Raw genomic sequence first — 25,732 nt, 5'->3', positions numbered from 1 at the left:
CTCTGCACACTTCACTGGAAGGACAGAAGTCAGAAAATAATGAACACCTCTTCCAACCCTCTACTGAAGGCTGGCTGCAGCAAGGGAGTTGTCATGGCACAGCAGCCTTCAACAGTTTGCAGAGAACCTGAAACTGCCTCTAGCCTGCCAGTAACTGGCTACTCCTGTAATTTTTATCAATAGTCACTTATGTGACAGAAATCTTCATTTCTGTTTGCAAAGTCAGCACAGATGGAAGCACTACAATGTTTAAATTTCTTTCTAATGAAGAACTGAATAGCAGCACACAAACAATTCTGAATCTGAACCAGCATCTCTGCAACACTATACTCCACACAACTTCACATAAACTTCTGCAGCCATAAGCTACATAGAACACAACTTTGCTAAAGCAGTCGGTGCAACTAAGCAAAGAACTCAGACTCTGCTATTCCAGACAGGATGGAACTAGTAGGAACAGGTAGATTAAAATCAGTAGTTCAGGTGGGGCTTTTTTTTAGAATCCTAATGAGAGCAAGAATCATGCAAAAAGTAAAGAGCATAAAGAAACAAAGAACTGCGTCAACATAATCTGCAAAGGAGGAAAGGAGGAAGCTGAAGATTTTGTGGTTATCCTTTTCTATGCATTTCCAGATGAGTAAAATCCCTATGATTCTAGCTACAATGAAACCAAGCACCTAAAGATCACGGCTCCAGCATACAAATCACAATCCTTAGGTACAGATTCTGTCAAAGGTTCTGCTTTCCTTCTTCCACCATCTAGATCAACATGGTCTGCTTCTCAAATAGCTCACAGGTGAATGAAGACAGAAACCAACTCTTTCCCAAGTGCAGGAGCTTCAATAAGAAAACGCTGCCTTTTTATCACTATGCCTTTTTATTACTATAAAGACGTGCTTTTTACTCACCATGTATTTATAGGGCAGCATTATTTGCAGGCTCCGACCCTGGAATATGGGTCCCGCCATGCCTGGCACTAATGTCATGCAGAAGGAAGACCTGCACTTGGGAACATGAAGAATGAGCACAGCAGGATCTCCGATCACTTCATGCCTGTGTTACCACCACCACCAGCAGCCTTGCTCTTTCCCATAGGTGTTCAGCCCTGACTTCTTTTTCCTGGGTTAGTTTTCACCAGCCTGCTACACCCGTTGCCTTTGCAGTCTGCTGCTCCCACTATGTGCTAGCACAGGAAAAAGTAAAATGAGCAATGCTACCTCCTTCAACATTATTTTTCACAGAATTACAGAATGGCTGGGGTTGGAAGGAACCTCTGAAGATCATCTAGTCCAACCCCCCCGCATAGCAGAAACACCTAGAGCACCTTGTGCAGGATGGCACCCAGGCCTGTTATTAATATCTCCAGAGAAGGAGACTCCACATCCTCTCTGGGCAGCCTGTTGTAGTGCTCTGTCACCCTCCCAGTAAAGAAGTGCCCCCTCACATTGAGCCGGAACCTCCTGTGCTTCAGTTTGTGCCCGCTGCCTCTCGTCCTGTCGCTGGGCACAACTGAAAAGAGACTGGCCCCATCCTCTCGACACCCTCCCCTCAGGTGTTTATATATACGTTACTGAGATCTCCCCTCGGTCTCCTCTTCTCCAGGCTAAACAGGCCCAGTTCTCTCAGCCTGTCCTTGTGCGACAGGCGCTCCAGTCCTCTCACCATCTTAGGAGCCCTCCTCCGAACTCTCTCCGGTACTTCTATGTCCCTCTGGTGCTGGGGAGCCCAGAACTGGGCACAATGCTCCACGTGTGGCCTCAGCAGGGCCGAGCAGCTGGGGAGGATCGCCTCCCTTGAGCTGCTGGCAACACTCTTCCGAATGCAGCCCAGCATCCCCTCGGCCTTCTGGGCCACAAGGGCACATTGCTGCCTCCCTCCTGGTCTGTCCAGCTGGTAAATTCTGAACAGTCCTTGTAGTCCTGCCATACAGGCTGCTCTGATTGACCCTCGCAGCAAGGAACTGATGGAATTGTTAAATCACTTCTGGTCACCGTCACCAACCTGGGGCAGTGTTCAAAGAACGAGGGCAGACACAGGGCTGGAGGTGACTCACATGAAGACAGATTTAGCTCTTTAATCTGTCTGCAGTTTGTCTCATGAAGAATAAATATAATAGTCTATAAATATATGAACTATGCAAATTGGAAAGAGAAAGCTGTTATAGGAAAATAATTAGCAATGATAGCAGACAGAAAAACACTTCTGGCCTGAGACCTAGCATACAGTCTCCCACATGAAGAGGTGAAACCTCTGAAATGTCAAGCACTACTTTCAAGCACCTTCTTCACCAGAGGACAGTGCTCCTCTATCACTGAAACACTGACCGATGTTCTATCTGAAGGGACCTTACAAGAATTTAGAGGGACTCCAGTACACCCACACATCCTGTGTCATCCTGTAACGCCCCTGCTCAGAGCCAGTACACAGGACAGCCCTGGCACCTCTGTTGATACCCTCCTTCCTCTAAAAACTGCCTAAACAAAATTTCAAAGGCCACCCATTAAACACCCTAAACGTGACTTGCTGAGTACAGTATATGTAGTAACTGTACAACGTATATGCTTTGAAGAGCACTCTTAGGCAACCTGATGTTTCATTCCACATTTAAGTCTCAGGTGTCCCCAAAGGGCACTTTGTATCCAACACACGATTTAAATACTTGTTTAGAAAGATTAGTCAGAGCAGGAAAACCAGAGAAAGCAGCAGAAGTGAAACATAACTAAAGCAGAAGTCTTGCTGCCATCAAAGGACAATGGCAATCACTTTAGAAGTGCCACCTCACATACACAGTATTTTTAAAAAATCTTGCACAGTGGCCAAAGCATCAGAACTGCTAGCCTACAAGAACATACTTCGTCATGGCGTTCCTTTAATGTTATATTTACTTTACAGCTTCTTAATCAGAGAAATAAAATTACACTAGAAGCGATCTTAAAGTCTTGGAAACCCATTTTTTAAGTTTTGATGTTTGCAACCCCTAAAGAAAAAGAAAAAAAAACAAACAACAGAAAGAACAGACCCTGACTGCTTCCTTGTCTCTTGAAGAGAACAGTGTTTTTTCTTTCAGTATAGAAGTTTCTCAGCAGTTAATGGCAAAGACACCGCCCTTAGCAGACTGCTCAGCCAGTCCCAGCTGGCAGTGAGCAGGGAAACGGAATCACCTGGGCCACCACCTTTGCAAGAAATGGCAAGGAGATGCAGCAAAAACCTGCTCTCCCCTGCAACAGTGGGAAGTTGTTCATGTTGAGACCTTTCCCCCTTGTTCAATATAAAATGACTGTTTACTGCCTTGGTCACTCAAATACAGCTCAACAGAAAATCAATAGATCTCCTGCCTCAGACAACAACAAACAGTTTTGTCAAATTATTCAAGAAGACAAAGCTGCAGTTCTGAACTGAGATACTTGCTATTACTTTTCATGAAAGAGCTGTAGAGCTTTTGGGATCAAACCCTGCCATTTCTCAACAGCTTACAAGAGGAATTCAGATGTCTGTTTTACATTCCTTTCATTTACATCAAGAAGAAAATCTGCGCAACAACTCCTTCCACTGCACACCTTTGATCTTCCTACCTGCAGAACAGCAACAGCCCGTTCCCTTCTCAGCACGGAAACACCTCTCCAGATGAAAAGGCTAACCTGTGTTTCTCTGGCAAACAGTGGTTCTTCAACAGAAACGATCACTTACCTGGAGAGGCCAATGGGAAGGGAAGCAGATATGTGCCGTTCAGCACCAAATGAAACCAGACCCCTCCTGAGCACTGCAATGCCACCAGTTTTGCTGCTGATGTTACCAAGTGCTCGTGCTGACTGCAGAGACTCAGAGAAATAAAACACAATAGCTCCTGTCATTCTTGTTAATAGCTGGTAAATACAGACTAAAAATCTGCCCGTAAAACAGAAAGCTAAGTAGGTACGAGAATTCACAAATGCATTAATGCTTTCATTATCCTCTCCTTCTAAATAAATGTGACACTTACACATAACATGCACAAAGTCAGCTAATACCCCTAACACTTTAAAACCTTGCTTAAAGAGGAAAATACAATTAAAATATACTTTAGGGGATAATTCAAGCGATCAAACTGTCAGTGTCTAACAGTCAACAGTGCTTTAATGGGAAATACTCAACATCAAAATCTGTCTTTGCTGTAAACAATTTTTGGCACAAAGAAACCTGGTATTTTCTCTGTCAAGAGGGTTTTTTCAACTCTGTGAATTCCTGCTAATTCACTTCTCAATTCACTTTAAGTCTACAGGAGAAAAGCCACCGCAGCTCTCCACCACCTCTGGGGCTGGCACTCACTGCCTGCCCACTGCTGCTGCCCCGGCTCAGGCAGGTGGGGCAAGCCCCTCTCCTGCAGACCCACACACCCTCCCAAGGCCTGACTGCACCAGGTTATACTTGCTGCTAACAAAGTTTTGAATTTTCGTGAATTTACACAGCTAACAAACTGAATTTTAGGCAGGTTGGCAAAGCAGAGAGGGAAATCAGGCAAACAACCCAGCAGCCCACAGCATGCGCGGAGGCACTCACTCCTCCGCCACAGCAGCATGTGAAACTTCTTCTGGAACAAAACCCAGGCTGCGTGCAACCTTGGTGTTCAAACCAGCAAGGTCCTGGGGGATGAACCACAGGAGTTACCTCTACAGAAACACGCTTCACTTCCGCAACACCTCTTCGGGATGAGGAGCTCCGCCAAGCAGAGCTGCAGGCAGGGGGATGCGCCGGCCCCGCCAGCCACCAGTGCGTCCAGCACCCGCAGGCTTCCACACTACTCCTGCTGCCGCCTCCTGTGCACACAGCGCCTGAACCATGGTGCCAGAACCCTCCAGGACACACTGAGCACCTCCCCAGCAGCAAAGTGCCCGATACACAACCGTACTTATCCAACTGCTCTGATGTACTTACCCTGTTTTTAACATAAACCACGGTGCTCTGACAGGCAGGTGCTAATGTGTTTGAGTTTTTTCAATGCTTCTCTGGTTCCTACCTACATTCGTACATCCCAGCACACAAGTCAGCAAAGCAGTATGAACCGAGGTGTTTTTCAGACTTACCCTCAGGAACCCTGGCACAATCTCTGTGACCAGCTGCGCTGCTGCAGGGAGCTCACAGCACCCACCTCCACACTTCCTATTCCAAAGGCACGGGTGGGAACCATCTCATTATTTTGCAAAACCTTCTAATGGCAAAGCCTTTTATTTCTTCCTCTGAAGAGTCATGTATTGAGCATTTCTCATTTTGTTCCAGACTGCAACTGCCCCAGAGAGCAAGGACTGTCTATGTCTGACAACAGATTCCAGCTTCAGATGAAAGGCACTGCTGGGGAAATAGCGAAAACCTTGCAGAAGCATTTACAGTGTTCTTAGTGTGCCAGACAACAAGGAATTTGTAAAAAGACCGACAACAGGAGCAAGACATTGTCCTAAGTAAATGCTAATCAACCTTTTTAAGCTGCCAAGGTTCACATGAAATGCTGCATGCCAGCTCCTCCCAGCAGCAAATCCCATCTCCAACTCAGCCTCACCTGCACGGCCATTAACCCAGCTCCAAAATACAAACTTCAGCAGCCAACTGCTCCTTTTGGGTGGCTGATTTTCTTCCATATCTTTTCACAATTCAGTAGCTGTCATCTTAGGAATCCACCAGAAAAGGTCTCAAAGCCTAACTCTGATTCTGACATACAGCTCTAGCTTGCAAAACAGGTTTGAATTTCCTGCTTCAAACATCGAGTTTCCTAAAGATTTCCATGCTAACAGAAAGTTATTAAAGAATAAATATGTTCTCCAATCCTGTCTTGGGAGAACAATTCTGACACCCAGGCTCACTCTGCACCGTAACACTGGAGCAGACGTCCTCCTCAGTCCTAACACAGAAAGCATTGCTCTGTGAAAGCCATGGACAGCAAAGGTTTTTCTACGTACAACTGCTTCAGACGAAATCTATCTGAACAGTAGTCACAAAGTATACTGACATAAAATCCAAAGACACCAACTATTAAAAAAATAACAATTATATCTCTAGATATTAGAATTGCTATAACAAGCACGTCAAGCACAAATGAAAAAAATCTGAATGCAAATTCAAAGAAATGCAGAGTCAAAAAAAATCTAGAATTCAGAAAAAAAGAGACTGCTTCCAATAAAGCTACCACCATACTGTAGAAGGTACTTTGATAGTATGACAGAGGAACACAAAGCATAAGCCAGTGACAGAAAATAAAGAAAAATTAGTTCTGCAGAGCTTCCATTAGTCACCACAAACTGTCCTGCAGCAGCCAGGGCTGCCTGCGGGAGCGCTGGCACCAGCTGATGCCAGCCAGCAGCCCCTCCTGACAGCTCTCCTGTCCTGCTCTCACCTCTCTTGAAAGAAGCTGGAACAGAAACAACCCACTGCAGGATCCAACATCTGTCCTGCTGGCTCTTGAGATGGCAATTCAAGGTGTTCACGCTCTGTATAAAAGTGTGCACATCAGGTGCTCATTCAGCACGAGTTTTGGCAGGCACAAATCAAACTGCCAAATCCCACCCAGTTTGCGTTTCAGAGCAATTCAGCAGGCAGCAAATTTCCAGTGCTCCATACACAATTAGTTTAGCTGCATGCTTCTGGAGTTGCTCTTTTGTTACAGGTAAAGTAGTAAAATTAGTGACCCTTTAAATTGCTTAATTTTACTTTTACTTTACCAGCATTGTGAAAAATGGAAGCTCTCTTAGGAGTAGGTCTGCCATAGGTGGTTAGTTGGAACAGAAAGTGGACACATTCCCAGTACCAAGGTTGATATATAAAACAGGATAATACTATAAAAATACGTAGCTTACTTTGTGCCTTTCCACAGAAGTTTATCTGAAAGCCTAAAGCAAAAGAGACAAGTTCTTGTTCATTCACTGCAAGTCAAAGCGCATCACTTAAGAATCACTTTTTATGTTTCAATGTTCATTAACTCTAAAATCATACATTAAACAAGTTTATTAGATCAAACTTTAGAATGCGTTGCTGCAAATGTAGAGCAATCCCATCAATTCAGGATTTGTCATTTTATAAACCAGTCTTGAGTGATAGCAGTGTTCAACAGACCAGCAAGGGCACTAGCCCTGCTGCACAGCAGGCACGGAGGAGATCAGTTCACTTCAAGGAGCTTTAGTTTTCTTGAGGCGTTAATAAAACTCAAACAGCAACAGCTCTAAGGCTCACAAATTAAGGACAGGAATCCCAGCTTTGCTCAAGGGGGATTTGGACACTGCAGCAGTGACGGCATTGCAGGGCTCCACACAACAAGTAACCCAACACTGTGGTGACCAAGAAAAAAAGAGAAAATCCATCCTCTTTCACATGAGCATCACTGTCCACAGCACACCGTGGTACCTGCTGGCTGTGCTGTACATCGCTCAAGGGCACACTGTTGCCAACTCTGGGCTTCATCGTGAGCCTTATAAAACCTGGTGTCCCCTTCCCACCAGCAGCTCCAACTTAAACCATCTCCTGAATAAGAATTTTTTTAACTGGTTTTCTCTCTACAATAGCATGCAAAAACAGAAAAATAACCCCAAAGCCACCAAAGCAGGCTGATAATATGTTCAGAGAGGAAGGAGCAAATAAGAATGGTAATTAAAGGTACCCACATTAGTCTAATAATGTTAACGGTAATTTTATTAACAATAATATAAATGTTAATGGAAATTTTATTAACAATAATATAAATTGATCAGTGAAAATTAAAAAATGCATTACCCAACCATTTCACTGGCAAGACAGCATAAAAATATAAAGGAAAAAAAAACAACCACTATTTCATTCCATGAGGGAAGTTCCTTTTTCCCCCCTACAAAAGCAACTCAGCTTTCTAACTAGCTTGCAAGTTCACTGTCTTGCCTTAAAGTTTCTTCCCATTCCTTTGGCGCAGCCCTGCATCTGTCACCTCTGCTTTACCCAGGAAATGTTCCCTTCTCAGCTCCTGGTTATGGGAGCACACTACCGAGCTGTTCAGCTGCACCATGGTTCTTAAAGTTTTTGAAGTCCAAACAAATACTCTGAATAGATTTTCATTTTCAGAAATTATTAATGCCATTTTTATCTACTGCTAGTTTTCTTTCTGATCATCCCTTTACTTTTCTTTTCAGTCATGTTATTATAAGTTACTATGCCAGAAATGATTCTTTTGGGGGTTATGCAAGTTTTTTCATTCTTTCAAAATCCCACAAGTAGGGGCAGACACAAAGTTTTCCTGCTAAAGAAATAAGCCCCGTAACGTTTCAACAAAAATTCCTCCAGTCCATTGGCTTTTAGAAGTCCTAGGGAAAGAGTTCTATCCCTGTGCAGAGGGCAGGCAGGTCTTCAGTACGGAAGGAGCCTGGGAGTCTGCCCAGCTAATCCCCACAGGCTCACACTGGGTAACAGAAGACTGTTGCAAAAATACCAGCCAGTAGCCCCAGCCCAGACCCAGCTATCTTCTTCCCTTGTCCTCATCCCCATTAACTCCTTCTCACTCAGAGCTCCTTAAAAAAGGACATCAGACACCAGTGCTGCATAAAAAAAACTTGTGTGCCACACAGTAACACAGAATCTCCCTACCCGTTAAAGCTCTTGCAAGGTGTCAGAGCACCACAAATAAAACAACCATCAACATTCACAACCGTCTGCGTGCAGCCGACACACAGAGCCAATGCTGCTTATCACCTGTATCAAGTCCCCAGCCAGAGAAAACTGACCTGCAGTAATGCCTTGGTTTAAGACTGAAATGTCTCGACTAGAGCAGGACTCCTGATCTTTTGCCAAGATGCTCTTTTATACCATCCCAGAATCAGTGATGCTATGCTCATCTCTGCTCGTGGCTGACCCCAACCCTGTGCCTGCTAACACAGCTTTGGTCTGCTTCTGGCGCTGAGGCTGCTGCTGCTCCCCTGGGAGGCAGCAGGGGAAAGGGAGCACCTGAAGGCATCGCTCATGATGCTCCCACCCTCTGCATTCAGCCTGGTTCTGCTGCCCGTGTTTTCTGCCACATGCAAAACTGCAGGCAAACTCGAGATGAAGTGTATTCCAAAGTCACTGCAAGTAACTTCCGATCAATGGCAACAGAGCATCTATTTCCTGGAAAGGGTGGCAGCGGTTGGTGCTTTCGACCTAGCCAAAGGCATATGGCAGGACAGGAATACTGTACTGTAAAGCTGTGAAACACATCTGAATAGGCAGCATGAAGGAAGGAGTAGCAGCATGTGTGTTGAAGACTAAGGGTGACAGAAGATCAACAGTGACAAAGCTGTCAGTGTGGTCTGGTCATTGAACATTTCCAGCTACTGACTGAAATCCTGAAGACATCTTCTGGAAGCCAAAGCAGAGCAGGACATCTAACTTGTTTTCAAGAGAAGCTTGATGCGCTTATAAAAAGGAGCCTGTGGTAGAAAGGGGTCATTACTGGAGACAAAATATTAAACTCCTGACATGAGAAAAATACTAAACTCCTAACATGGACACAAGCATGTCAAACTCATAGATAGTTAAAATAACTGCTGCACTCGGGACTGGGGAACTTTTCTTTTAGAGTAGTTTGGTTTATTTATTCCTCTAAAGCACTGGGCAAAATTACTTTATAAGATCACTTGGAGGATTTTTTCGTAACTCCCATTCCCGCAAGACTGAGTACTGGGAATAGACTCAATTCTCCAGCACATCACAGTTGCAGCTTTTGGATTTTAACGACAGGTACAAATTTAGCAGACAGCATTGCTGCGAGACTGCTGTGGATGCAATGAATGCTGGATCCCATGGTGAACACAGTCACCCTGCTCAGTTCACCTGTGGGTCTCTCTGGATGAAACCCTGACCACGCAGTTGCTTGTCCTTGTGAACAGGAGGCAACGTTCCCACCAGGCAGGAGGCAGCAACTACTCCTGGTAGCTTGGAAGTAGACAACCCAACCCTCACCTCACATGGCTGAGGTGCCACGGAGCAACCAGCATTGGCTGTAAAACCCAAACCTTTTGAATACGATGCCCTAATGGACAGCAAGATTTTGATGCCAGTGTTACTACATCTGCAACTTGGTGCATCGCTCTGCAGCATGGACAACCAAATAGCTGAAGAATGTTGCCAAGCTGCTTTCATTTTGTTTGTTTTGGGTCTCGAACACTTAGGACATGCCAGCACAGGGTTTCTTGGAGAATATGAATGCTGGGTGGCTAGAGCTTCACTGCCAAAAAAGTCAGAGTATTAATCAGATTTTACAGGGATATCCAATGCAAACCTTCCCAGAAAGCTTCTATTTACTACATTGAAATAGCACCATGGACAAGCAGCTCCTGGAGCCTATCCCAGTGCTGAGAGCACCACAGTGCCCTGGAATGACGCAGGGATCAGCGCAGACCTTTGGCAACTCAGTGATGAAGCAGGTTCCCTGCTGCCAGTTCTGTTTTGGGCTCACGTTCAAGTTAGTTGTGACTAAGACCTGTCTATATTAAAGCAAATGACCAGCCCCAGAAACATCTCACGTCTTAGCTGAAATGCAGCCTGTGTTCACACATTCTTCATTTACAGTGTATTTTCATAGGGCAGGAAAAAAAGCAGTCATAGCCACAAACCAGACTTGAAATTTCCAATTCAAAGCCCAAGATATTCCAAATCGTGTACCTTGATGGTGAAATCAGCCAAGCCATCTAACGCAAGGATATGGACAGACACACGTGAGCTGCAGACACCAGCTCCCACCATCGCAACTTTCACCGCTTCCATGCTTGTTGAGAAGTTCCTTCTGCCGCTCACAGAGAGCGGCAGGAACAAGGCCACATGAGCAGGCCAGATAGCAAAGTCTTGTTTTCAACCCGATGATATCTAGCACTGAGGTGCAGCAGCAATGCTTACGCTTTAGAAAGCTTATTTGGCCATAACTCTGCTACGTGCACATAAAGAGCTCCAGGATCTTATTCCAACTCCTCTCAAAAAGAAATAAACAAATTAGAAACATATTTTAAAATAGATTTTGTATTTCCAGGAGAACACCAGCAAGCTTGTTCAACAACATGTGTGTCCCTGTGCAGCAAGAACTCAACTGCCGAGCTGCTGCCCATAGCAGCAGGTCTCTGTGCCTTCAGATCCTTCTTCCAACGGATGTCAGAGTTCACTCATAACTCCTTTGCACGAACTTGCGGACATGCTTCTGATACCATGCAGTCACACTTGCTAGTTTTAACAGTTGGGCTACATCAGAACAGTAGTTCTTAGGAGAGAGCTAACCTCTACTCGTCCCCAGATCAGCAAGGAAACTAATCTTACATCAGACATCCAAATGCCCTAGTTTCCACATCCTGGCTGCTACTGCTACCTTGAGGGTGGGAAAAAAAAAAAAAAAAAAAGGTACCTTGAAGAAAGGACTCACATGTCCTGAAGCAGCATACTCACTTCTATATGGCACCATGACATATAGTTTCTCTTCCAGTTTTTCTGGAAGGTAACACCTCTTCAGCAGTAAAAACATCTGGGGTCCATACAGTCTCTACAGCCTGTCATCAGGTTGTCCGAAAGGACAACAGCCACTCTGTCCCTCTGCTCTAGGCTTCCAGTCTTGACCACTTCTACAAAGTGGTTCTGATCATCCTCACACAATATCCCGCTCCATCCCACCTTCGGCCCCTCCAAGTTTGAGCGGGATGAGTGGAAAGAAGAGTACATCAAAGGTAGGGCAAGGGTTCCAACTGCTTGGCATGAGACCAAGTTCTGTGCTGACACGGTTCAGTAGGGGAAGTGGTCTTTACAGGAAAACTCAGGCATGGTCCCATCACTCCCCAGAAGGGATTTCCAAATGCAATGCTTTTATCTTATTCCATAACCCCTCCCAGGTCAAAGAAACACAGCCATGTGTTTTTAAAGGAAACCGTTTCATCTCTGTCCACAAACCTCTTCAAAGTACAAACACTTTGCTCTCTGGTCCAAAAGCAAAGTGATGGCTAATTCAGTTCAGAGAACTTCTTCCAGAGAATCAGGTCCAAAGCAAACCATAAAACTCTTCTGCTCCACAGAAATAATAAGCCTGGACAAAACACAATAAAAGGACTGATTCCCTTTTAGCTCAGCTGTGCCTGCTCCCAACAGCTGTCCTCCTTATGCCAAAGGGCATCTCCTGAAGCACCTCAGAAAGATCAAATAAATTATTCAAAACACTGGCTAATTCCTGGCGCTTGGACTCTTTGTTCGCTCCACGATCAGTGCAAGCCGTCTGCTTCCTGAAGGGCTTGCTCTGCCCCCAGTAAAGGGCACATACAAAGGCTTCGATTTGGAGAAGAGGAAATCAATTTAGCAGCTAATAAATACGCAATTTGTGCAATATACATACTCCCTGCGTCCCCTGATGCTCATACAAAAATTAATGGGCCGTACCCCGCTAAGCACAAAGTTACTGCACATGTTCATGCGAACTGCAGCTGAGCTCATTTCAAAGCAGAACTGGGAGGCAGAGGGGGAGCAGAGGCTTGGCAGCACCATGCTGTATTTCCTCACAAAGAGCAATAGCAGAGTCCCCTCCACTGAGGGCTACAGCCTCAGGAGACAAGGTCACACGTTTTGGAAGATGGTCTGCAGCATCACATGACAGTCCTGATGCAAATCCAGGCACACGACACGCGTGCCTTGCGCAGGGTCTGGGCAAGTGGGGAGCAGGCACGCAGTAGGCTGTGCCGAGATTTCTGCAAGGACCTTTACTTACTTGTAGCCCAGGCTTCTTTAAAAAAAAAAGAAATGCAAGCTATGCACAGAAACTTAAATAAGTCTGTGATATCTGACAGAAGTCATATTTGCACCTTTCAGCATAGGGAGGCACAAACATACTGCTGCTACACAGAATACACAGAATGTATCCTGAAGTAACGGGCACCTAAGCAGACCACGAAATGCACATCGCAGGTATCTTCAAAACTTAGAGCCTCCCCCAACGCTATAAAAGGGGCTAGACTACAGGAATCTTGGTAACTTTGCAGGTGCCCACAAGACACAGCTTAAGCTAACTTAAAACAGAGCGAAGTGAAAAGTTAAAAATTGAAGTCAGAAACGCAGCCTGTTCAAAATACTGACTCCTGAACACAGGCACTAAGGCTGACACAAAGCTTTTGCATAGGTCATGCTCAAATACTGAGGTAGAACATGTTTTCAGTTCTCCCTCCCACCCTTATCATCACTTGCAAGTATATTTGGCTGCCAGAGTTTGTCTCTTTTACATCCTTTGGTATAAAATGGATCCCTCCTGTCCTCTGGGTGCACCAAGTTTAAAATATTAAGCCATATGAATTAGTCCAAATCTGCCTTGCTGCTGACCTCTCTCCTCCACTCTATGCTGTTCAACTTCCAGAAACATCTTGGAAGAAGACCAATCTAGTTAAGGTAGTTACCAAGAGGTAAAAACACTAGGATTAAAGGAAGGCAGGAAGCTAATTAGGTCCAACATGGTGCTCTTCTAATACATGAGGTTATTGTAAACCAGCGTGCCAGCTTCCATGTGGCCTTAGACACTGACGCGGCATCAACACCCAGCACAAGCTTGCAAGGAGACCTCTCTCCAGCTGCGAGCAACTGCCTTTGGCTTAGATTAGTTCAGGGAGCATGGGATTTAGGATAAACATACACGCAGTGGATCTGCGGACATGCAGAGTTTGACTACTGGTGGAGCGAAGCCAGCAGGCTGGCTGCCCGCCTCCAGGAAGGTGGTTTCCTCCCTCCTGCCACCTGCAGCAGCACAGTCCTACCTGTCCTGGAGAAACTCTGCCACTTCAGAGGGGAAGGCGACCTGTCCCCCACAGCCGGGACAAGGCAGATGGCTACAAGGCGATCATTCAGAGGGCTGTTAGAGGTGCCTATGGGTTTTCAAAAGCACAGTCACAAGCAGCATGAACACCCCTGCCAGAGAAGCTAACATTGGAGCAAGTTCCCACTTCCAGCCCTGACCCTTGCTCCAGTGCTCCAGAAGCTCGGTACAGAAACATTGTGCTCCCTGCAGCACACATCCCTTCAACAGGCTGCCGTACGTCGTGCCACCTACAGTGTCAGTTTTCCAAGCCTCCTATGTACAGCTTGCAGAACAAGCCCACCTAGCAAAACTCAGCAAGAGCTTAACAATGGAGGTAACTTGTCCAGCAATTCAGCAATGGTATAAGGATGTGGGACTAGGATATAAAACAGGGCACAGAGTCACAGCAAAAATTCCTTTGTCTTCTTCAGACAAAGAGTAAAAACTAGAGGGTTTTGAGGCTGCACACATCCTCCCTGCAACTCTGTCCCTGAAGAATGAGATGTAATGCATCCCCCTCGCAATCTCATGCTTTGTGGACAAGTACTTAACCCCTAGGCACCCTTAGAATAGGTAAGGGCACCTTCTTTCCGATAGTTTTAATATCAAAATGTTTTGATATTTTGCTTCCCTAAACATCTAGGGTCAGTTGCCTACTGAAAGGCTTGAGCTTCACAGATTTTTTTTCAGATACCCATCATCACCAAAGAGTAGCATGTGTGTACAGGGGGACAACTAGGTATGTGCTGGCTATTCTACTGTTAAAGCCTAGAAGTGACACCGTATTCAAATTATCTGCAAGTCGAACTGCAGAAGCGCAGGCGAACTGAACTGTCTCACTTGGGATTTACCACGAGTTAACTATCACACGTTAATTAATCCAGCTATAACAGCACATCTTTCTAAAAGGGAAAAAAAAAATTCAGAGACCAACAGGCACTGCATTTACCCACTGCTCATACGTTTCTTCTGCAGTCAAACAAGCCTGCAACATTAAAAAGAAACCTGAATATCTAGATGAGAAAGGGCCTTTGCAGGGAACACCAGCAGACTCAACTAAGACGGTGCAGGATTCACACTGGTTAACTGCAATTGCACAGAGTAGACTCCTTAGGTTGCAACCACACAGCCAACACCTATCACCAGAAACTGACCAAAATGATAGTAAAAAATCCAGCCCAAAAATGCAGTAACTACTGAACCAGTTTACTTCAAAACGCAGTTTGTCCTAAACTTGCTATCTTCGCAGGGACTGGGTTTCCCTCTGTACAAGAGATGCTAGAACCAAACCACAAAAGATCAAGTTCAACACAGGAATTTCTGATACATTTGTTCACCTCTCATTAAGCAGGAGGCCAGGCTGTGTGATGATAATAATCCATCCTGACCAGAATATCCATGGAAGAACCCATGTCCCCAGAGACTAGATGACAGCCCCACAGTCACCACAGAAAGGTTCAACTGGCAAAGTCAGCTGAGTTTTCTTCATGCTGCCATTGCAGCACAGCGATTCCCACCTCCCCGCAAGGGATGCTGTAGCCTCAGCACGCAGACAGAAGCACAACAAAAATATACGTATCTAAAGAGGCATTTATCTTCAGTGAATACAATGCAGTGCATTTTAAATAAGATACATCAGATCTGGGAACATAACCAGCACCTTTTGAAAGCTAGTCCAGATCAGTGTACTCAAACCTTTGAGAGGGTGCCAGAAGCAGAACATTCATTCATAGATCAGAGATCTTTGTACCTTCTTAATAATCATCATTTCAGTGAAAGTTGGACTGACATCTGCTGCTGGTTCCTGTCCCACAGGGCAGAGGACGACACAAACACTCCAAGCAGTTTCTCTCATGCAGTTTCTCCTTCACACCTCCACTGGTTATGGAAGCTATTCCTCACTTTGAGAAGCGAGCCTCCACATTCTTTAAGCTCGCATAAGATTTTATCAAATCTAAATCCAATAGAAGATGGCCGACTTCAAAGGCAGCAATCACGTCCTAACTATACGATGTTAACAAGGCATTTGTCTGATACACGCGTAGCTTGATGTGGTTACACAAGACTCCCGTAATTAATGTTTCACTCCATACACATATGTCTATGAATGACTCTAATTTTGGGGACCCCTTCTCAGTAAAATAAAGATTGGAAAGTTTTCTGGCGGTTTGCCTTTTTTTTTTTTCTCCTTTCTCACAGCACTCTTCTTTCTCCCACTGGACGGTGTTTTTGTTTTTTTGCCAGACAGACAATGATGTGGTTTCCAATTCTGTCAGCTCCATCAAGTCAGCATGAAATATCAGAAAAAAACTCCTAGCATCTGATGAGACTTAACTACTATTTTCAGGCCACTCCTTTACCAGGAAAACGGATAAGTAAATTGAAATAGAAAGCTGAAATGCCGTAACATTTGCTTACACATACAGTACTACATGCACAGGTATACACTAAGACAAGCACGAAGGAGAAGTACGGCATGTCAGCCATATCCTAGCAGGGCTACAGTATGGGAATGAACTAGCGGGTTCAAATAAACTGAAGTACGCTGATTTGCTCACCAGACAAGTATCTTACCTTCTATAATAAACGCAAACATGTCAAAGTCGATGTATACACACCAATCTGACAAATCTGCAAACGTCAGTTTGCAACAGCAGCCTATGTTAACACACAATGGCTCTATAATTCCACTGTGGGCAAGAATAATGGCAGTCAGCTTCTCATTTTATTCAATGAGTTAAAGATACATTTCGCTTTGCCTACATCAGAACAACAGGTTAATAATATGCAGTGAAAGATAATGTGTACTTTAATAATGTGTACTTTATCACCTATTGAGGACAAGGATTAATTCCACCCCCCAAACTCCTCACTTTTTCATCTTGTTCTCTTCTATCTTCCCTGCTCTCTTACATGTATCATCTGTTTCTTTTACGCTGGCTTTTCAAACGTTGCTTCTTACCTAACCTGCTGCTCACTTTCTGCTCTTTACTTCTCAACTGCCTTCCTGTTCCCCAAATTCCATTCTTTGAGGTTCCCTAAGCAAATTCCTGTGTTTACTGCCACTTGTTTTCCTTACTTTCTCCCCATGCCCTTACTTTCTTATGCCCCTCTGCGCAGAGAAGGAAGTCCACACACCAGCCCTTTGCCTGCCTGCCGCTCTCCGCAGACACAGCCCCCAGGACGGGTCTCTCCTTTCCGCCAGGCCGCCGCCAGCAACCGCTCTGCTCGCAGACCCACGGGCCCACTCCCTGCTGGCGCAGCTTTGACTTCAGGACTGAGGCTGCTCACACTGTGCCCTGGCAGGTCCAACACCTCAGCACAGAGGCTTTGAGGTCGCATTTCCCTCCTCCTGACGAACAAGGAGAAGGGCTGCTCAGGTCACTCCTTGCACTCACCAAGGCAGTAGCACGAAGAGGAGGAAGATGCAGGCATGATGGCCTCTCTTACTGAATTCCCCTAACAAGGAGCATTCTGGTCACAGTGCCGCCCACAAACGGTTTCAGCAATACTTTTCACCATGCTGTCTGAAGAAACTATAGTCACCTCAAAGACACAGCACAGGTCACACACCAACAGCAAGTTCATCCGACAACAGCGACTGGCAAAGTTCATCTCTGCAATCACCAATTCTGCTGCATGCTAAATATGAATGATACGTGACCTACTGAAATGCCTCCTGGAAGCTCTTTTCTGTCAGGTAAAGAAAGGTACAGGGCAGAGCTTCCTCATACTTGTGCAGAAACCTATCTCCCAACCCCGATACTTCACTGAATGGCATCCACGGGTGAGAGCAGGAGTCTAGCCTCTTAACACACTCAGGCAACAACCCCTCTGCCATCTCCCTGTCCAGAATTCATGCCACATATCCACACAGGAGACTGTCTAACCAGATATCACAATTCTCCGATTCTTGCTAAAACCCAACAGGTTATGGCTGGGGTGCAGGCAGGGGAGTAGAAGGGGCAAAGGCTGGGACAGAGAAACAGACGTGAAGGGAACTGAGAATCCCAAATTCCCAGCCCATCCAATGTCTGAACTGTTTGTGTACACTCTGAAAAGATATAAACAGTATATATGCTTGGTTTTAGAAAGACACCAGAGTATTACAAGCAGTAAGTACTTGGAAAAGTCCTGGTTAGCCTCCAGGGCCCTTGGAAGCTGAATGCAGGAGCCAAATACACAACAGCCAGTTACGAGTGTTTCCTAACTCTTGCTTGGGTCTGGAGGTATGATGACTGACTCCTCAGCTCCCAATTAGAATTAAAATTCTCTCTATGCCTTTGAATTAATTAAATTTCTAAATTTCATACCCTAATTCTTCAAAGGATAGTTTCCTACATAACATCAGCAGTAAAGACTGTTACTAATTCTGTCAGTAAGAGAAATGCAAAATTCCTCAAATTACTGTTTTGGTTTTGTATTTTTATTTCTGTGTTTTTTTAAAATCACTCTCAAAGGTCAATATCTTACTTCCCACAGAACCTCTGTTTTGTCCAAAAAACAACCAGAAGAAAAGGAAAGAAAAAACAAAAGAAAGAAAGGAAAAAAAAAGAAAAAAGAAAAAGAAAATAATTAAATAACAACTATTTTCAATACTTAAAATTCCAGCCCTCCTTTGTCTCTGATCTGCCAACCATGCATTGAACACAGCTCTACCAACCACATGTGCCAGGAACCTGCCTTTGGGAACGAATGAAGCTCCCACGTGCCTGGGCAAGAAAGGCTAATGCAGTCAGCCAGGAGAAGACAGGAGAATGAAGCTGGAAATGCAGAACACTATGGGTGGAAAGATTTGAAGCAACGCTTTACGTGACTGCAAGGCTTGAGGGTCATCACTGCACAATAAGCCTGGTGTGAGTACGGTGACACTGAGTCTAAGAGACACCGGGCTATCTAAAGAAGCTTTACACAGAAACTCCATAGGATATTGATACAAAACAAAATGAAACTGGGTGGTCTGCAAAGACTTTCTGATGCCCTGGATCTGTTTGCCCAGCTCCAGATATCAACACGACAGGCCTCAATTTCCATGACAACTTCACCCTTGCATTACCACCACCTGGCCCACTCCTCATCCCTAGGCCCTGCTATCCTACATAATAGCAGAGACCCCTTACAAAAGGACCAGCCCTCGGAACACACAGAAAATCCCCTGCAAAAGGCTTTGAACCACAGGCCAACTTGTTCAAGCACGTCCTCTCAGCACAACCTCCAGAAGCAATCGCTATCCCAGAGAGCAGGTCCATGGCTCCTTCATGGCCAGCACAAGCATTGGCTGAGCCCACAGCCGCTGTCCCACCCGCCCCACAACCACTCGTTCCCATTACCTCCTTCAGAGTAGCAGTTGCACTGAGAACACTTCTAGCTGAAACTAGAGAACAGTTCTAGCTGAAAATTAACTCACCAAAACTTATTTTTTTACTATAATTACTCCTTGCAGCTTAACGACTTCCCTGCTGCACCTCATCATACCATTTAAGCCAATTAGACCAACAACGACGCAGTCCTACTTACTTCTCTCCCCACCCAGTTACACATTCCTGCACCTTCCTCGCACCACTGCTCACACAACCCCATGCCGAGCAAACACTCGGCATCCAAACTAGAAAAATCTTGCTGCCTTTCTTCTGGCAGATTCATTTTGCAACAGCTCAGCTTGCAGAGATGTCAGTGTCAACAGGGAACCAGCGCTGGTGAGAGGAGGGAGGTGGGATGCCCGATGGACCTGCCCGGGTGCCACCAGCCCGCAGAGGCAGCCCTTCCTGCCCCACATGTCTCCCCCTTTTTCCTATAGGTGTCTCCCTCTTTTTCCTACAGGTGGTTGCACAGCCACACGGTGATCCTGGTGGAGGACTGTCCTCATGGGAAGGAGTTTCTTTTTGCCAACTTCAGGGAATTCCCTTCACGACCACCGCAACAGCAACATGCTCACCTCTGCAAGGAAGTTTTCTAGAGCCACTGAGCTACTCCCAGGACACCTCAACACACATCTGCTACCTTAACAACAACAACTAAACAACTGTTTATTTAACACCAGATTTTACTGCAAACACCTGCATAACATCAAACTGGCCTTTGTCTTCCTGAATTCATGTTTAAATAGACACTTGCAAGAAACTACAAAAGAAACAATTGCCCTTCCTCCCCTGGAGAAAGGATGTGGATATTTCTATGTCATTGCAAACTCACACTGCATCACTGGTTCTTATGTCATGGTACAAAACCAAACTTGCAGCCCTGAAGATGCATAGAATTCAGGGGAATGATTCATAAATATGAAGAATATGGGTCAGGTGGAAAATAAAAGGGGTAACACAAAGTTTTAACTGCACTGCAACATGGCTATTTCTGGTCTCATCACAACTGCTTTTGCATATTGTGCCTTCAGTCGAGTTCTTGAGCCATGCACTTCATTTAAGAGGTTTGGAACTATGGTTCTTGAAAGGTATTGTGAACCTGTATAGTATCACCTTCCTAGGGCCCAACAGGTACTAACTCCTTAGTTTAGCAAACACGAGACCTTCACACAGTGGAAGCTGCAAACAGTGAAAGTTTGCTGTCTAGTTCCCCGTACACCAAACTCTGTAGTTTATATAATCAATTCTCCACCCAAACAGGTTCCCTGTCAGCCTCCAAGCAGTCCCTCCCAACAGGACAGAACAGATTGTAGCAAAACATGACAATTTTTTAGCTGAGAGCTCCTGTACTCCTCCTGTCAACAGAGAGATCATGACCTTTCCTTCTTCTTTCTTCTAAAAAATGAAATAAAAAGTTCCCAAAACAGGACAAACAGCTTCCTTAGTATTACCATTCCTGTATTAAATTAAAAAAATAAACAAACACTGTGTGGCCTCAGACTAACAGAGTCTAAAATGCTGCTTAAGCAGAGAGTATTTTTCAGTGGTGTAACTCTAAAGAAAAAACTCCAAAGGTATTCGCTGTGGCTTTTCTGAAAAATAAATATCCACTGTTTTTACAAGAATACTCAACCATCAACAAGTGCAGATGGGAAGTCTGGCAGCCTTACCCTAGTATAACGCTCTAAATTTCCATCAGAATAAAACAACAACAAAAATTTAACCACAAGTTTGCCATTAAACTGTTTTTACTTAAACATCTGTCTCGAGAAAAACATATGAACAGACACAAAGGAACAAGAAATGCCAAGCAGCAGAACCGTTCAGCGAGCAACGCCGAGGAGAGTCCGGCGGGAGTCGGGTCAGAGCCATCCTCCCAAGGCCAGCAAGAGCCCGGCTACTGCAGCAGCACACGGGCAGCAGCGTTTGCCAAAACGTTACCCCGGCTGCCCCCTGGCCAGCCCCCTCCCCCGGGGCTCTACCCCAGCTCGTTAACACCAACAACGCTGCGCTCCCGGGGAAAAGAGCAGCGCGTTACACGGTACCTGGCACGGTCCTGCCGGGCTGGACCCGCCACCAGAAACTTGCATTTGGGCAGAGGCTGCTGCGCGCCCACCCCCCCGCAGGTCACCGCCCAGGGCAGAGGCACGAGCAGGGAGGGCACAAAACGGAGCGGGCCGGAGAAAACCCGCAGCTAAACCCCCGGCTTTTGTCTCGCTCCTGCCTGCCCCCGGCCCCCCTCCCCGACCGCTCCGGGCCGGCCGCACGGGGCCACCGCCTCCCGGGGTCGCGTAGGCCGAGGTCGAGCCCCGCTTCCCGGCCCCGCCGCGGCGGGCACGGCCCCGCCCTCCGCCGAGCCTCCGGCTGCGGCCTGGCGACACGCGGCACCCGCGGGGCTGCAGCGGGGCGCCGCGGGGGGCGGCCCGGAGAGGGGCCGCGCAGAGCCCCCGGGGCAGCCCGGCGGGCGGGAGGGCCGCGCCGGGGCGGCAGCCCCAAGCTGGCGGCGAGGGGGCCGCGCGGCTCCGGGCCGGGCACGGCCGCACCCCCGGCCCGCTCGGGAGCGGGTCCCCAGCGCCGCTGCCGCGGGGTCCGGGCCCGCCCGGCCGGGGCCCGGCGCGGGGAACCCAGGGCGGCCGAGCCCCGAGAAGCGCAGCCCGCCCGCGCCCCGGGGGGCGGCACCCGCCTGCCCCAGACCGACCGGGGCAGCGCCGGGCCGGGAGGAAGCGGCGAGGCCGCCGCCGCCCCCGGCCCCCCGCGCCCCCGGGCCCGGCGCTGCCCGCCGAGGTCGCGGGGCCCGCAGGCGGGGCCGCGCCGCGCCGCGCCGCCGGGGGCAGCGGGGCCGCGGCGAGGCCTAGAGCGGGGCGCGCTGCCCGGCCCGGAAGCGGCGGCCGGGCTGCGGCCTAGCGCGGGGCTGCTTACCCTGCATGCTGCTGACGGCCGCGTGTGCCGGCGGGCCGCCGGGGCCCGGCCCGCTCCCGCCGCCCGAGCCGGAGCCGCTGCTGGGGCTGGGAGTCGCCATTGTGTGCGCCAGAGACGGAGCGGCGCGGAGGCTGCAATGCAGCAGGGACCCTCCCAGGCAGGACACCTAGAGCCCCGACGCCGTATAGCAGGCGCCGGAGCCTCGCCGTCCGCCCCCGGGCTGGGGCTCCCGCTTAACCCCTCCCAGGCGGGGCACCCGCAGCGGCCGCCCAGGCTCCGCGCTGCGGGCCCGGGCCGCAGCCTCTCCCCGGTGGGCGGTGGGCGGCGGCCGGGGCCGGGCTGCCCCGCGGCTGCCTCCGCCTGCGGGGCCGGGGTCTGCCGCCCCCGGGCCGTCGACCGCGGCCGGGACCTCCGCTCGCCGCCGCCGCCGCCGGGCCCTTGCCCCGCACGGTCGGGGGGCGCTCGGCGATGCCTCCTGCACGCCCCCCTTCTGCGCCCCGCTCCGCCTTCGGCCCCCCGCGGGTGGCAGCGCCCGGCCTGCGGGGTGGGTCTCCGGGAGGCCTTTGTGCCCGGGCGCCTCCATCTGCCGGCCCCCACCGAGCCGAGCCCCCCGCCCCATCTCCAGCATCCCTGCTCTGCATCCCTCCCGCTTTCTCTGGTGGTGAAGCATTGCCCACTCCCTTTGCCATGAGCCCCTTTGAGGCCACTGTGTTTCTTTCAGGAGCCCTGTGCCGTGCTGTGGTCCCAACGTGATGGCATGTCCCACTGTTTGACCGTAACGTCCTCCTTGACCAGGGGTGCCCAGACGTCTCATTTCCCCAATCCCCCATCTTCCTGCCTCAGTGAGGCCCCCTGAGGGATGGCAGTTTGTCCAACCCATTTGATCACATTTCTCATCTTCACCCATGACTTGCTCTTGCACAAGCAGCTACTTGCAAACTTGTCTTTTCATGTCTTACCTGAAACATCTTCCCTAACCACTGCAGAGTGTAACTTCCTCCTGTGTTTTCCATAATAGCCAGGGCATCAACCCCCTTTTACCACCACCATTCATCATCATTTTATTTCCTCCGTTAGCTACTGTTGGTTCCAGCACATTTCCTCTACCTGGTTTCTGATCCTACCTCTAGCTCCAGCAAACTTACAGCCTTAGGGACAGCACATGACAGGGACTAGAGGAGTGCAATGGGTCTAAAGGGATGTGGACTCTCTTTCTAGCCCACCACATATCGTGGAAGAGACCCTTCACCTACAACAGTCCTTGTGTCCTTATTTGTATCACAGAAATAATTCTGACCTCCTTTGTAAATTGAGATCCACTGATGAAAGAGCTGTTTCTGACCACCTCCTGTTTCTGCTCCGTCCTCTGTCTGCTGCAAGGACAGCAGTCTGCTTCCTCCTCGCCACAGATACCACTTCCCTTCACCTGGGCAAATGCTTGAGTGCACTCCTCACGCACTCAGGCCCAAATCCAAGTGACCTATTTGCTGGGTTTGATCTTGGGCTACAACCCTTTGTCGTCTTACCTGGCGGCTGCTTCCTCTGGAGCCATCACTCGCTCTTCCAAAGCTGCGTGTACAGTCTGTCCCCTCCACTCCTTTGCGGGGATGGGAGTAGGAAGCACTCACACCCAGAGCTGCCCACAGGAACTGGCCTTCCTAAACACAGTTTGCATGGGTGCAGCTGGTGGCAATGGTCAGTCATGGCCCTCAGCCAAATTTGCAACAGAGGCCACAGACCCCACTGCATGCAGCAGCACAAGCACTAATCTCCAGGAGAAGGTGTGCCCTTATCCTCTTCTCCATTATTCTCAGAGGGAACACTTTACCCCTGGCAGAGTAGTATCCCAGCTCTATACCTCTGCCTACCCAATGTCAGGGAGCACCTAGGACAGCTAGGGAGGAGTTGCAGGAGTTGAGCCTAATGCAGCGTGAGGGCAATGGCCTCAGCAGCAAGGGCCCAGACCTGGGCAAGGCGAGCAGGGCAGGTCCTGTGACAGTAACCGGATTCAGCCAAGACACCAGACTACCAGGCAAGACTACCGTGACAAGGGAGATTTGAGGATAAACTGGGAAGTCAATTTCCCAGATCAAGGTCTGGCTCAGTGGGGACATGGCAAGGCATGGACATGGCAGCAATGCAGCTGCAACATGGGTCGGGTGGGGACCAAAGTAAAAACCTTGGCTAAAAGAAACCCAGAAGGGAATCACAGAATCATCTAGGTTGGAAGAGACCTCCAAGATCACCGAGTCCAACCTCTGACCTAACACTAACAAGTCCTCCACTAAACCATATCACTAAGCTCTACATCTAAATGTCTTTTAAAGACCTCCAAGGATGGTGACTCAACCACTTCCCTGGGCAGCCCATTCCAATGCCTAACAACCCTTTCGGTAAAGAATTTCTTCCTAATATCCAACCTAAACCTCCCCTGGTGCAACTTTATCCCATTCCCCCTCATCCTGTTACCAGGCATGTGGGAGAATAGACCAGTCCCCACCTCGCTACAGCCTCCTTTAAGGTATCTATAGAGCGCAATAAGGTCGCCCCTGAGCCTCCTCTTCTCCAGGCTGAACAATCCCAGCTTGCCCAGCCGCTTCTCGTAAGACTTGTTTTCCAGACCCCTCACCAGCTTGGTTGCCCTTCTCTGGACTCTCTTAAGCACCTCGATGTCCTTCTTGTAGTAAGGGGCCCAAAACTGAACATAGTACTCGAGGTGCGGCCTCACCAGAGCCGAGTACAGGGGGACAATCACCTCCCTAGTCCTGCTGGCCACACTGCTTCTTATACAAGCCAGGATGCTGCTGGCCTTCTTGGCCACCCGAGCACGCTGCTGGCTCATATTCAGCCAACTATCAACCAATACTCCCAGGTCCTTCTCGGCCAGGCAGCTTTCCAACCACTCATCTCCCAGCCTGTAGCACTTCTTGGGGTTGTTGTGCCCCAGGTGCAGGACCCGGCACTTGGCCTTGTTGAACTTCATACAGTTGGCCTCAGCCCATCGCTCCAGCCTATCCAGATCCTCCTGCAGAGCCTTCCTGCCCTCGAGCAGATCGACACACGCACCTAACTTGGTGTCGTCTGCAAACTTACTGAGGGTGCACTCGATCCCCTCATCCAGATCATCGATAAAGATATTTAAGAGAACTAGCCCCAGTATTGAGCATGGGGGATGCCAGTAGTGAGCGGCCTCCAACTGGATTTGGCTCCATTCACCACAACTCTTTGGGCCCGGCTATCCAGCCAGTTTTTAACCCAACGAAGCGTACGCCAGTCCAAGCCATGAGCAGCCAGTTTCTTGAGGAGAATGCTGTGGGAAACAGTGTCAAAAGCTTTACTGAAATCAAAGTAGACCACATCGACAGATTTTCCCTCATCCACTAAGTGTGTCACTTTGTCATAGAAGGAGATCAGGTTCGTCAAGCAGGACCTGCTTTTCATAAACCCATGCTGACTGGGCCTGATCGCCTGGTTGCCCTGCAAGTGCCGTGTGATGACACTCAAGATAATCTGCTCCATGAGCTTCCCTGGCACTTTCCTGGGAAGAAGAGAAAACCCCCACCTGAGGCTTCTTTCAGCATTGTTTCAAAGTGCTCTAAGGCCAGATGATACTTCTTAAACAGCTTGCTTTTGTCACCGGAGTAGCCTTAAATGCAGAGTTACATGCTTAAGGGGGGCATATGCAGTC

At 48.1% G+C, this 25,732-nt stretch overlaps 1 protein-coding gene across 6 annotated transcripts in view; it reads right to left on the bottom strand.

Annotated features, from left to right (window-relative positions):
* Nucleotides 1-22,328, bottom strand: part of MAP2K4 (mitogen-activated protein kinase kinase 4) — a 94,534-nt gene extending 72,206 nt beyond the window's left edge. The window contains exons 1-2 of one of the 6 annotated variants that reach the window (XM_083805203.1): nt 22,045-22,328; nt 6,822-6,854 (exon numbers count right to left, since the gene is read on the bottom strand). In XM_083805203.1, the coding sequence (XP_083661329.1) occupies nt 6,822-6,854; nt 22,045-22,144 (133 nt within the window). In that variant the 5' untranslated portion in view covers nt 22,145-22,328. The remainder of the gene's footprint in view (nt 1-6,821; nt 6,855-22,044) is intronic. The other 5 variants (XM_083805205.1, XM_083805207.1, XM_083805204.1 and 2 more) reach the window with 5 other exon arrangements.
* Nucleotides 22,329-25,732: the final 3,404 nt, after the last annotated feature.

Source organism: Anser anser (genome assembly GCF_964211835.1).
Source record: "Anser anser genome assembly, chromosome: 19".
Classification (NCBI taxonomy): domain Eukaryota; kingdom Metazoa; phylum Chordata; class Aves; order Anseriformes; family Anatidae; genus Anser; species Anser anser.
Note: the sequence above shows the minus strand (reverse complement) of the source record. Positions and strands in the feature narration are given on the sequence as shown.